Raw genomic sequence first — 13,989 nt, forward strand, 5'->3', positions numbered from 1 at the left:
GGACCTTCCTTGGAAGTCTTCTAGTCCAGCCCACTGCTCTGGCAGGAGAACCTATACCATCTCAGACAAGCGACTGTCTAGAGACTCTTCTTAAAAACCTCCAGTGATTTCTGAAGGCAAGCTGTTCCACTGGTTAATTGTCCTCACTTTTAGGAAGTTTCTCCTTAATTCCAGACTGCTTCTCTCTTTGGTTAATTTCCAACCATTGTTTCTTGTCCTGCCTTCTGGTGTTTTGGAGAATAATTTGACCCCCTCTTCTTTGTGGCAGCCCCTCAAATACTGGAATACCGCTATCATGTCATCCCTAAGTCTTCTTTTCTTTAGACTTGAAAGATCAAGCTAGGGATAGATCATGTTGGAGAAAATATACATTTGCAATTGCTAAGCATTGATAACAACTTGATAGAATGTGTTTGATTACATAAAGCTTTTTATGTTGATTTGCTATCCTAAGTATACTCTTATTTTGCATGGTTCTGTTTTTTAAAATTTTTTTACTGTAAAACATTCTATAAACTGAAGTTGGAAGCAGTAGAAAAGTATATTATTATTAATAATAATAATAATAATAATAATAATAATAATAATATTAATAATAATAATAATAATTTAAAAATCATCTGAGGGAATCTGGAGCCCTCCAGGTTTGCAACATCCAGAACTCCTTTGGGGTCCTACTTCTTATGTCAGCCCTTTAAAGGCAGATCAGACAAGAAATCCAATTGCTCATATAGATCAATACTACTTTTATTGTATAACAATAGCAATAGCACTTAGAACTTCTATACCGCTTCACAGAGCTTTCCAGACCTTTCTAAGCAGTGTACAGAGTCAATCTGGGTCCTCATTTTACCCACCTCAGAAGGATGGAAGGCTGAGTCAACCTTGAGCCTGGTGGGATTTGAACTGCCAAATTGCAGGCAGGCGGCAGGCAGCAGAAGTAGCCTGCAGTACTGCACTCTAACCACTGCGCCACAGCAGCTCTTTAATACAGTATAACTTTAATAACAGACTTTTTCAAGTATGAAAGCACTCAACCCCTCCCTCCCTTTATCTTAGTGAGAAGTGGGGGCAAGCTCAGTTCTCCTTAGCTGACCGCTCTCTCGGGAGGGGCTCTTCCTCCTGCCCCTCAAGGTCATGCCCTCTGCAACCGGCTAGAATCCGGCTAGAAAGAACATGGAAAGCAAGCAAGTGGCACCTGGAACAGCTTCTTGCAGTTGGCAATCATGTGGGAGAGGCCTTGGGTGGCTGCCATGTTTTCATTCAGGTCTTTTTGGTCTGGTTTCCCCACAGTGCCCCTCCTGTGAATCGACCTGCCATGAGGGGACAAAGAGAAGTCAGCAACGTCTGTGCTCGTAGTCGAGCCGTTCTAGCCACGGTCAGCAATGAGGGAGGATTAGGGGAAGTTCTCTTCTTCCAGGTTGGCTTCTTCCAAGCCAACAATGAATCCTCCACCAGTGTCACCAACAGATAGGACCTGCGTCAATGCCTACTGCCAGTTCTTATTTTTCCAGGATTCTAAGTGTTTTATCTAAGAAAAACTCTGATAACCCGCCATTAACTTATAAGTATGATAAATGTCAGTTTGGCCTCCTTAAGGGTTGCACAGCTATAGATTTCTGATTTTAATTCATGTCAAAAATTATTAATACATATTCAGGGGGCCTTTCAACATAAGACTCTCAGATGATAGACCTTTTCTTTTTCTCTCTCTTTTGGAAAAACGTATTAGAAACTGTACAAACGCAGCGTGAAAACTCAGGTAGTCAGCACAAAAATCACACTGCTTTCCAAACAGAAACAGCTCTGCAACAATGGAGAGTGGGGGTCCAGGACAACTCGCCACAGCCATCTGGGTGCAGCCATCTTGGTGTGGTCCACTTACGCGGAATAATTTGCTGCGGGAAATCCACATGGGATAACTCAACACGATAAATGTTATCTGCCACTGTTTCTTCTACATCAGGGGTGTCAAACTCAATTTCATTGAGGGCCACATCAGGGTTGTGTTTGACCTCAGGAGGGGGGGGCAGGGTGTGTGTGGCCAGCTTGACTCCTGTCGGGGGCACCTGTGGTGGCCCAAGCACTCTGCTAGCAAAAACGGGTTCCTGAGCTTCGTTTTCGGCTGCAATGGCCTCTTGCAACCCTCTGCTGGTGGAAACGGAGCTGAAAACGGAGCTTGGGAACCTGTTTTCGCTGGCAGAAGCACCGCAGGCCGGTCCTTCACTGTTTCAGGGAGGCCCTGCAGGCCAGATCTAAGTACCCTGTGGGCCGAATCCGGCCCCTGGGCCTTGAGTTTAACACCCCTGTTCTACATTATTTCCATGTTTGTCAATCGAAATACCATCGAAAAAATGGTGGTGGATAATATTTATCACATTGATTTATCCTGCATGGAATTGTCCCGCGGTCAGTTGGCTGCAGCGAGATGGCCATGGTGAGTAATCCCATTCTGTGGAAAATGGCATGTAACAGCATGAATTTAAGCCTTATTCTCTTTATAAACTGTTTCTGGGTTTTTTTTAAAAAAATCATAGAGTAAGAAAGAATTTTGTAAATGTACTCATATTCGCTGCAAAGAAAATGGAAAACTTCCTTCCTTCCTTCCTTCCTCCCTCCCTCCCTCCTTTCCTTTTTTTGTGTTTTGTAAAACTTCGATAAAAATCTAAAAACAGTTTTGTAAAACTGTGATAAAAAATCACAGAGTAAGAAAGAATTTTGTAAATGTACTCATATTCGCTGCAAAGAAAATGGAAAACTTCCTTCCTTCCTTCCTTCCTTCCTTCCTTCCTTCCTTCCTTCCTTCCTTCCTTCCTTCTTTCCTCCCTCCCTCCCTCCCTCCCTCCTTCTTTTTTGTGTTTTGTAAAACTTTGATAAAAATCTATTTAAAAGAACAAAAACGGACACCTTGCTGCAGTTCTGCAGTAGTGACTCTCTGCAACCTCTAAAGTGCCATGCACCTGGGGTTTGAGCATCAGGTCTGACCTGCTGCTGGGAGATATCACCTCACCTTGGAGAAGCGCTCTCTTTCTTGGAGACGTTGAGGTGAAAAATGGAGGGGGCCAAGCACACGGCCAGGTTTCCCACCGTCATCTGGTTCTCCTCGGAAGAGGCAACATCGCTGAGAAAATAGAGCAACGTCTGCAAAACCTCCCGATTCTCATCCGGCATTAACATGATGGCGGCCTGGACAGCTTGCAGCCTCTGCTCTTTGGGCACAACTGGAAAGTTCAAGAAACAGAAATCAGTACCTGCGCTGTGGGGGACTAAATACTAACAGCAGCGGGAACTTGCTAGCATCCCATTGGACTGGAGGCGAAATGGTCCATCCCAGCCCTGCTCAGTCCTGCTCTGCTCTTCAGATCAGGACAGAGGACTTCCCATCCCTCCCCATGGGAAGAAATTCCATTTCCGCTTCTATCTCTGGTTTCTGAGATTGTGTTGTGGCCCCGCCCTCTGAGCCTGTCCCATCGGAGGAAGAAAGCTCCGAGCATGAGGAAGAGGAGTCAGCCAGGCCTCCCTCTCCAGGCCCCTCCCCTCTGGCATTGTCTCAAGTGCCGGTCGAGGGAGAGGAGACAGCTGATTCGAGTCAAAGTGATAATGAAACATCATTCCTGGACGCACGCCTCCGAAGGCGTGATAAACGTTTGCAGCAGCTTGGGAGGCGTGCTAGGGATTAGCACTGAGTCACTGGACCACACCCCAGAGACTATATAATAGAGGGTAGTGGTCAAAGGATCCTTGTGACGAACAAAGCAAAACCTTGGAGTCACTAAAGCCTCGTCCGGAACTGCTGGGAGGAATATTATTTCTGTTTGGACTTTCTTGAACGTTCGTATCTTATCTGTCTGTTTGTGAAAATAAAGACCCTTGGCAGACGGTGTGTCTATCGCTGCCAAGTCGGAGATAAGACCTGGGTGCGTTCCAAAGTGTTTCCTTAACCCTCGACTGGCTGTGTGGGTGTGTGTGTGGGTACGGGGACAGATCAGATTGTGCCCAGTTTATTGGCAGATCTTTCCTCCTACTGAGTATAATAAAATTTAAAAAAAGGTGTTTCCAATTCTTAATACATTTGGATATTCAACCAACAGATGAACGGGGGGGGGGAGGGGGTTCTAGTGAGGTGGGCAAAACCCATTCAGTGAACCCATCTGTGGGATGACCATGCTTTCCCCAGCTGGTGGTGCAGTAAAACCAGCAGCACCAGAGCTGCAGAACAGGAGCTAAAGTTTATTATTTATTTATTTATTAATTCGATTTATATGCCGCCCTTCTCCGGAGACTCAGGGTGGCTTACAATGCATTAAGCAATAGCCTTCATACTTTTGTATATACCTGCTTAGTAGGGCTTTCGGCCCCCCCAAGCGGTGTTCTTTTTTATACAAAGTCAGCTTATTGCCCCCACAATCCAGGTCCTCATTTTACCTACCTCGAAAGGATGGAAGGCTGAGTCAACCTTGAGCCTGGTGAGACTTGAACTTGCAGTAATTGCAGGCAGCTGGCAACTGAGTGCTACTTTAACAGCACTTAGTCCACTGCGCCACCAAAGCTCATCAGCTAAAGTTCAGCTAAAGTTCCAAATCATGGGTCTCCTCCTCCATCCCCCCCCCCATCCCCACCTCTACTCACACTGGTATATCTGCAGAAATGTATCTGTGAGCTTGCCGGTGAAGACCGGCTCTGGAAGATCACGGAAGTACTGCTTCAACAGGTCAGCCACATCATAGGCTGATTGCCCTTCGTAATTCACATAATCAGGAGAGGCTTCACTCATCTGCCTGAGGTTCTGGATCCGGGACTTTACACCAGATTTGCGGAAGATGCCAACCTGTGCAGGAAAGAGATATCAGGTAGGTGGACAACTCTGGATGTAAGAGCTTCAGTGCACAGGATGCCACCACAGACTGCAGCCACAGAGTATCTGCAGCTCAACCAATGTGCTCCAAGTCAGAAGCCCCAGCTGATTAAATGGCAGCTTCACCTCAGAAGGGAAGGCAGAGCTTTGGACTTTAGGTGAGTCCAAAGCTCTGCCAACCAGTGGCAGGAATAGCCAAAACCCCAGAAGATAGGCTCAAGATCCAGAAGGATCTTGAAAGATTTGAACACTCGATTCTATTAAACAAAATGGAATTCAAAGGGAGAGAAAATGGAAAGGACCTTGGAGGTCTTCGAGTCCAACCCCCTTCCCAAGCAGGAGACCCATTTCAGACAAGTGGCTGTCCAGTCTCTTCTTTAAAACCTGCAGTGATGGAGCTGCTGACAGACACTCTTGGCTCATATTTAAGTGATCGTCCACAAAAAACCAAATGTACAGGTACAGAATAGCTGGACCTCCTGGCTCAAGAGCAATAACTGCTAGAGAGAGTCTTAGTGGACAATCACTTAAATATGAGCCAGCAGTGTGCTTCAGTTGCCCAAAAAGCCAATGCAATCACGTGAAGTATTAATACCAATTAATAAAGCTTTAGTAAGACCGCACTTGGAACACTGCATCCAGTCTTGGTGACCACAATATAAAAAAGATGTTGAGATTCTGGAAAGAGTGCAGAAAAGAGCAACAAAAAAAAAAGAGAGCTGGAGGGTAAAACATATGAAGGACGGTTGTAAGAATTGGGTATGTTTAATCTAGTGAAAAGAACGACTAGGGCTGACATGATAGCTGTGTTCCGATATTTGAGGAGCTGCCACAAAGGACGGGGGGGGGGGGTGCCAACTATTTCCCAAGCATAAGAAGGCCAGGCAAGAAGCAACGAAAGAAAATTAATCAAGGAGAGAAGCAACCTAAAACAAGTCATTCCACATGAATTGTTCCAGCTGTCAGGAAATTTCTCCTTAGACCTAGGTTGGGTCTCTCCTATCAGCCCTGAATCTACTTCCTTGTAATTTTAACTCAATGATTCTAGTCTTAAACTCAGGCTAGAGAATCCAGCACCTGTATGAAGAGAACCAATTTTTATACCGGGGATACGCTAATACATTTACATCAGCAGTGTGTTATAGGTAGTCCTTGACTTACAACAGTTTATTTAATGATTGTTCAAAGCCACAAGGACACTGAAAAAAGTGATCCATGACCAGTTCTCATACCCACAAACTCCACAGCATCCCTGTAGTCATGCAATCAAAACCTGGACGCCCAGTAACGGGTTCACACATCCATGACAATTGCAGTGTCCCGAGAACACACAATCTTCTCTTGCAACCCTCTGATAAGTCAAAGTTGAGATTCACTCAACAACTGCATCACCAATCCAACACTTGCAGCAACCCACCCAACACCGGTGGCAAGAAAGGTCGCAAAATGAGGCAATAGCCACCCTACAACTGTCTCACTTAGCAACAAAAATCTTGTGCTCAATTGTGGTCATAGGTTGAGGACTATTTAGCACTGTCTACAGGCCTTAACAAAGAAGAAATGCCAAGGAAATTAAAAGTGAATCCCATCGGTGGGGGGGGAACCTCCACTTGTATATCAACAATGCCAGAGAGTTGTATTTCTTCAGCCTCCTGCTCTCTTTCCAACTTCCCATTTAACAATGCTTCGGCCCAGTCTGTGCAAAATTAGCTTTCAGATGGGATCATCTATAAATCTCAGTGGATTCAGACCATGTGTCAGCAAGTCTCAGCTCTGTTCTCCCATCCACCTCTGCTCCTCTACAGTATGGGAGCTTGTGCCCCATTATCACAGGATCAGGCCTTTCTCTGTCTCCTCAAACTAAAGGCAAAACAAAAGGAGAAATGTTCCCCCTTTTGCATTTGAGCATCCAAGAAGGGACAGGAAAGGAAAACGGGAAAGACAACGAAAAAGAAGGAAAGATGGGAAGAGAGCAAGAAAGGAAAAAGAAGGAAAGAGGGGAAGGAAGAAGAAAGGAGAATGAAGAGGGAAGGAAAAAGAAGGGAGGGAGGGAGGGAGGGAGGGAGGAAAGTCCTGCCTTAGCACTTGGGAAGGCTGCTCTGGTTTCGCCTTCCTCTGCTGGAGACATGGATTCCCTGAGCCCCGCCTAGGCCACCACAGGTGCCCCCAACACAAGTGACATTGAGCTGGCCACGCCCCCCTCCCCCCGTCAAACACACCCTGTTGCGGCCCTCAATAAAATCGAGATTGACACCTCTGCACTATAGTATCTCTAACGTCCGTCCACGAGGACTCAAAATGACACAAATTTGATCTAACCGGGACCGCAGTGGTAACCCAGGCAAAGTCAAGGAGCAAAAGAGAATTCTTTGAAGCCTGGTTTTCCACCAACAAGTCCAAAAACAGACATATTGACACCTATCCGATCTACCAATCACTGAGAACGGAAGAACTGCACCAGCTTCACCAGCTGTTGGCTTCACCACCACCAGACTCAAAAGTAGCCAAACCAACAACACTAATTTACATCACACGGACGGTACTTAAAACCAAAGACCATGCCCTGGCAACAACATCCAGCCAATCAAGCAGTCTGAAGTCAGACCATGACTCAGAAATAGCCGAACAAACAACATCCACACCAATTTGCATCATACAAAAAAAAAGGTATTTAAAGACCAGTGTTCTGACAGACGAGCACAATTCAAAGCGCACTGACGATGTCTCCTCGAATGGTGACACAATGTTTGCAACCAAATTGCCAAGCTTGGAGCCCAAACCAACAACCTAACTATCAACCCAAGCTACTAATATTGTTCTGCCCCAGCTCCGGATTCCTGAGGATATTGACATACACCAACGGTCCTTATCAAATTTATTAAGTAGCAAGAATAAACCAAAGTCCGGCAAAGGTTGGCAACCAGCCCAGAAAACAAGATATGATAAGACTTTTCCAAAAATGCTCTGATGATAATTACAAGTTGTTCCCAGCAAGAAACTTACTAACGGCGTGTGACTTAAATAGGCTAAAGGAGTGGCCAACTATCCTCAAGTCTTACTCTCAAGGAGACCTCCTCCTCCTGAGTAGCCACTCCTGCCTTTTGGCAGCCCTGCGTGCTCGAGCATCGAGGAGAGGCTCCTCCACTTCGCTCTCTCCACTTGAAGGAGCCTCTGGAGGTTCTGAAGGCCCTGGCTGAGTCTCTGCCTCTGGCACCACATCCTCTTCAGCCTCCTCGCTGTCCGACGCGAGTGCCGGCTGCGCAGGCTGCTGGCGCAACACCACACCAGCCTCCTCGTCATCAGGATCAGCCACGATCCACGCAGGCTGCTGACGGGCCTCAACAAATATTAAAATTAATTTCATCTGTCTCCTCGTGTCTTCCTTCCCCCTGGTTTGTTTTAGGCCCAGCGAGAAATGAGGGTGCGTGTGTGAATTTTTCCTTACCTGGTCCAAGCACCGGCTTCGGATGTAGCGCATGGCCTGCTGAATGCTCTGGGGCAGGGGCTGTCCCGTCCTTTGGACACTGACAATCAAGGGGACTCCAAAGACCATCTTGCCCCTGTAGTTTGGGAGCTTGCTCCTCTTCATGAACTTGGGAACAGTCCTGTCAGAGAAGAGAGTGTGATTTAGGAGGCAAGATCTGGCTGGGGAATTCTGAGAGTTGAAGTCCAGGTCTTAAAATTGCCGCGATGTAGTGCTTAAAACATTTTCAATGCTATCTTTTTAAATTTATTGCCCATCTAAGCAACTTAGAACTAAGGAGAAATTTCCTGACAGTTAGAACAATTAATCACTGGAACAACTTGCCTCCAGAAGTTGTGGATGCTCCAACACTGGAAGTTTTTAAGAAGATGTTGGATAGCCATTTGTCTGAAGTGGTGTAGGGTTTCCTACCTAAGCATGGGGTTGGACTAGAAGACCTCCAAGGTCCCTTCCAACTCTGTTATTCTATTCTATAATTGGAATCATACTTATTTCAAATAATGACTAATGGAGCCCCAATTCTGCATAAATACGACCCCAGATGGGATACATTTTGCACGTAAGTCTTAAAATGAAATATATAGAACCCAGCTAAATAAATTGGTCAAAAACAAAATACGTTCATTTCTTTATTGAAAATTATCCAAAGCTACATATAGTATTTGTGTGTGGCAAAAGTACGTGAACCTTTGCTTTCAGTAACTAAAGTTTTCTGATAAATGTTAATCAGTCCTGCCCATTGGTGTGGAGAAATATTACCTCATTCCTCTTTTATTTATTTTATTTATTTATCAAATTTCTATGCCACCCATCTTAATTAAGGAAATGAGTCCTGGAGAAGTCCTATTTTGACAGGGCCACACAAGGTTGTCCATTTCCAGCTGGTGGAATAGAGAAATGATCGTCTCCAACCAAAAGAGAGCAGTTCTGGCGCTGTGTGGCGTTAACCCTTTGTGGTCAGAGTTTTCTTGCCCACGTGAGACACTCGCGGCTAGTGACTAGGCCCTCCATTTGGTGCCTCATGAGATCAGAGTTGAGTAATTCCCTGGGTCAAGATCTGAAAGAGTCAAATGACTTCTGTGCAACAACTGGACGATTGTGTGCTCCACTCTAAAAAGGACCCTGACCAACTGGAACCAGTTCAGAGAAGGGCAGCCAAAGTGGAAACCGCATTTTAGGAGGAGTTGTTAAAAGATCTGGGTCTGTTTAGTCTTCAAAAAGATAAGTGAGAGGAGAGTTTGTAGCAAATCTTTAGAATAAGGAGTGAATTGACTTGTATTTGCCCAGAGAACCAATAGTTGACACTATAGAGAAGTAGATTTACATATTACGAAGAGTATATTGACTATAAAAATCAATGGAATAGGTTGTTTCGTGAGATGCAGGGCTTCAAATCATAGCTGGATCTGTTTAAAATTGTTCAGTTAACCCTGTTTCAAGGAGGGAGTCAGACCAGAAGACCTCTGAGGTGCCTTCTAACTTGGCAATTCTATGAGCCACCTTGAACCACAGGCAGCCTCACACAGAAAAGAGAGCCCAAAATGTATGGAACAGAAGCCGCCCCACAGAAGGAGGACACGTCAATGCCATGGAGGTCCTGCTTTTCTTCTCCCCCCCTTCAGTTGCCCCTCAGCTCCTAAGGAGAGCTGTGGCCTGAATACCCTCCTGTGCTCATGGACTTACCAGGCCCAGGACTGCTTGTGTGGAATGGAGAACTTCTCCACGATGGCTGTGAGGCGGAGAAGGGAGCACTTCTGGAGGAGGCTGAGCTGAGCTGCTGACTGGCAGTTGATCTCTAAGGAGGCCGAATTTAAACTGGGCCGGTGGGAGTTCTGGAAACTGTGCCAGCGGAGTTTCCTGTGGTGGGACAAGAAGGAGAAAAGCAGTTGTTTGTTTATCTAATGAGCAGATACAGTATATTTGCTTAGCAATAGCACTTAGCAGTTGCACTTATATACCGCTCCACAGTGCTTTTACAGCCCTCTCTAAACAGTTTACAGAGTCAGCATCTTCTTGCCCCCAACAATCTGGGTCCTCATTTTACCCACCTCGGAAGGATGGAATGTTGAGCTGGTGAGAATCGAACTGCTGAACTGCTGGCAGCCGGCAGTCAGCAGAATTAGGCTACAATACTGCATTCTTGGTGATACAATGAAGGCAATACAATAAAGGAAATTGAAGGGCATGTTGAATGTGGTTGGTAGACATTCGGCAAGCTAAGCATAATTTTCAAGAACAACCTCCCCTTATGCCTGAAGAGAAAAGTTTTCGATCACTGGGTGCTACCTGCTCTAACATCTGCCAGTGGATATGGACACTAACCTCACAATCCATACAAAAGCTACGAGTGTCGCAAAGAGCCATGGAAAGAGACATGCTCAAGACGAGATAGAAAGACCTGCACATGGATTAGAGAACAAACAGAAGTAGACGATGCCATCAAGAGAGTCAAAGAATTGAAATGGAAATGGGCTGGTCACAGAGCAAGAAGAACTGAGGGCATGGTCATAGAATGGATCCCACTTGATCAAAAGCGTCCACGAAAGAGACCTAAAACAGGATGGATTGAGGACATCAGCAGGTACTGTGGGCCCAATTGGCAAAAGAAAATTCAGGACTGGAAGAACCCTAACCCTAACCTAACCCTACATCTACATGGAGGGAAGCATGCAGTGGGGGGACCCCGAAGTTCAATACTCTTCAACATCTTTGTATAGGATTTAGATGAGGGAATAGTAGGGGAACTCATCAAATTTGCAGATGCCACCAAGCTGGGGGGGGGAATTTTAGAAGACAGACTCAAGATTCCGATGGACCTTTATAGACTTGAGCATCGAGCCCTATCCAATAATATGGAGTTCAGTAGTGAGAAAAGTAAGGCCCTACCCATGGGCAGGAAAAACCAAATGCACAGGTATGGAATAGGTGCTACCTGGCCCAACAGATGTAAGAGTGAGCAGGATCTAGGAGTCCTGGTGGACAACCATTTAAATATGTGCCAGCAGCCTTGCTTTAGCTTAAGCAGGGGATTGGACTAGAAGACCTCCAAGGTCCCTTCAAACTCTGTTATTCTCTGATTCTATGAGCGAAAAACATAATAAAAGAAGAGCTGGAAGGCCGGTTACTAGAAGCAACCAGAAAGAATTAAAGTTTAGAATTAAAGGAGGAGACCCACTAACGCAGAATGGAAAAAAATATTTTAATTCTGGAAGAATTCAAGTGTCCCCAGAACCTACTCTTTAGATTTTCTGATGCAATAAAAAGGGCCTTACAAGAAGAAGGGGAACAGGATATTATTAGATATGTGGATTTAAAGTGTTAACTTATTCAAAATGTTTCTATTTGTCTCTTTTGAATTGTTTCTTTCTGTATTTCTTTTCTTTCTTTTCCTTTCTTTTCCTTTTTTATTTTTTCCCCTCTCCCAACCTATCACCAACATGGAGGTGTCTCCTTCCTTGGTCCAGGAAACTTTTGTGTGGAGCGGAATGGGAGGGCTGGACCTGCTCTCCAAACGGCTCTTCCCACCCTCTGATTGGAAGAAAGCCCAGACGGAGGCCACCTTTCTGCCATCGCTATTGTAATGCCGTTGTAATCGCTATGGTAATTGCAACTCACTAGAGGGCACCAAACACCCAGCCTGAATTTTAATGCTTCCTCTGAAGGACGCATTTCCCTTTTTGCAGTTGCAATACACTGCTGGCTCAAATGGTGGTCTACTAGGATGCCTAGATCCCTCTCAGATGCTGCTGTTGAGCCAGGCACCACCTATTCTGTACCTCTGCATTTGGCTTTTCTTGCCTAAGTATCAAACCAGTGGTGGGTTCCGCTTACCTTCGCTACTGGTTCGCAAATGTGACCGTGCACGCAGCGCTTCTACGCATGCGCAGACAGTCCGTTATGACATCCGGGTAGGTGGGCGGAGCCTCCCGCTGCCGCCGCTACCAATTCGTGCGAACCGGGGTGAACCGGTAGGAACCCACCACTGTATCAAACTTCTCTTTTCTCACCACGGAATTGCATTTTATTGGATAGGATCCAGTGCTCAAGTCTGTCAAGATCCTTCTGGATCTTTGGCCCTAAGTGTTGGCTATTCCTCACCAGCTTGATGTTGTCTGCAAGTTTGATGAGTATTCCTTCTATCTCCCACTTAAATCATTGATGAAGATGTTGAGGACTGTTGAGGACCTAAGAGAACCTTGAGGGACCCACTGCATGATTCCCTCCATGCAGATACAGCTCCATGTCTCTCAGATCGTGTCTTTCTGTGGAGAGCCAAAGTGGATATCGGAGCAGAAGGGCTCCCGAGAGAACTCTGTGTAATTTGTGGCTAGCCATAAGGAAGTGCTTGCCCAATACCACATGCTGGTCTATGCAAGGCTGGGTGGGGCTGGGAACTCATGTCGCCTTGCCCATCACGAGTAAATTAGGTAATTCACAGATCTGTGGGATGACTTGACATGGCCAGCTGGAATGGAAGCGGGTGATTTTGTCCTTAATGAAGAATTTCCACCCTGTAATGTCCTGGAGCAGAAGCCGGGACAGAGAGCTGGAAGGCGCCTTACTTGTCTTGTTCAGGATAAGCAGCCTCTGATTCGAGAGCCTAACATCCTGTGCCAGGCAGGAAGCAGCGCCTAAGGTCTCTTCTTGCACATCTGGTCCTGCCTGAGTGCAATTTTAAGACCAGAGCTTCTTGTTTTAAAATTAAATGCAATAAAAAATTAACCAGAAAGGAATAAAGGTGATGTGGCCAAGAATTCAAATCAGAAAGCCTGTCACTCAAATCTGACTTCCTTGTGGGCCAGGGATGCAAGGGGCAAGAACCCTTCTAGATGTCTTCTGCTGTCATTCATCTTGAATAATATGCCACAAGGAGGAGAAAAAACATACTACAATAAGGGTAGCTGGAAGCACTCAGCCTCCTAGTACCTTTGCTATAACCTACTGATTAATTAAGCATTTGTTAAATTGCCAGATTTTTCTAGCTTGGTTTAGAAAACAAGTTAGGAAAAATATTATTTTTATAGGTGGAAAACAGCTATCAAATGAAAGGTGGTGAATTATTCTGCCTCTAAGAGGCTAGTAACCGTGTTCATTGTCCATTGCTCAACAGGTCCATTCCTGAACAGAATTAGAGGGAGAACTGGGATTAAATGGCAGGCTGACCCTCTCTGAAGGCATCGAGAAAGACTGCATCGGAGAACGCACAGCCTCCCTTGATCAAAGGGAGATGATGAGATCAACCACGTGCACTCTGGATGACCGTTCCTTGTGAATAAACTGCAGAAATGGAGTGCCTTAGTTGTAGGTGAAGAGAAGAGAAGTCAGGATCTAGTGGAGAGTGCAATTCAACCGTGGTTCTTGATTCCCTCCTCTTTCAACAATTGTAATGTGACTTCTGCATTTGGAAAGAAGAAACCTGGGCCACCGCCTTCTTCTTTACTTCTGAATGCCTGAGTGTCTCTTGCATCTGAAAACGTTAGCAAAAATTGCAGCCCCCAATGCAATCTGATGTCTAGAGCCACAAACTTCCCCTCCCCTACGTGGCAAAGCCTCCACAGCCAGCCAAAATTTGATTTTGAGCTATATTTTTAAAGTGAAAAGAGAGCAAGTTTTTAAGTCAATATTTGAGGAATAATCATATCACTATTTT

At 45.4% G+C, this 13,989-nt stretch overlaps 1 protein-coding gene across 12 annotated transcripts in view; it reads right to left on the minus strand.

Annotated features, from left to right (window-relative positions):
* Positions 1-13,989, minus strand: part of STARD8 (StAR related lipid transfer domain containing 8) — a 120,423-nt gene that overhangs the window by 57,882 nt on the left and 48,552 nt on the right. For all 12 annotated transcript variants that reach the window (XM_087877731.1, XM_087877733.1, XM_087877727.1 and 9 more), the window contains 5 exons: positions 10,023-10,196; positions 8,301-8,460; positions 4,630-4,828; positions 3,011-3,221; positions 1,199-1,313 (listed from right to left, as the gene is read on the minus strand). In XM_087877731.1, the coding sequence (XP_087733857.1) occupies positions 1,199-1,313; positions 3,011-3,221; positions 4,630-4,828; positions 8,301-8,460; positions 10,023-10,196 (859 nt within the window). The remainder of the gene's footprint in view (positions 1-1,198; positions 1,314-3,010; positions 3,222-4,629; positions 4,829-8,300; positions 8,461-10,022; positions 10,197-13,989) is intronic.

Source organism: Pantherophis guttatus, chromosome 12 (genome assembly GCF_059756535.1).
Source record: "Pantherophis guttatus breed Tessera chromosome 12, ASM5975653v1, whole genome shotgun sequence".
Taxonomy (NCBI): Eukaryota; Metazoa; Chordata; class Lepidosauria; order Squamata; family Colubridae; genus Pantherophis; species Pantherophis guttatus.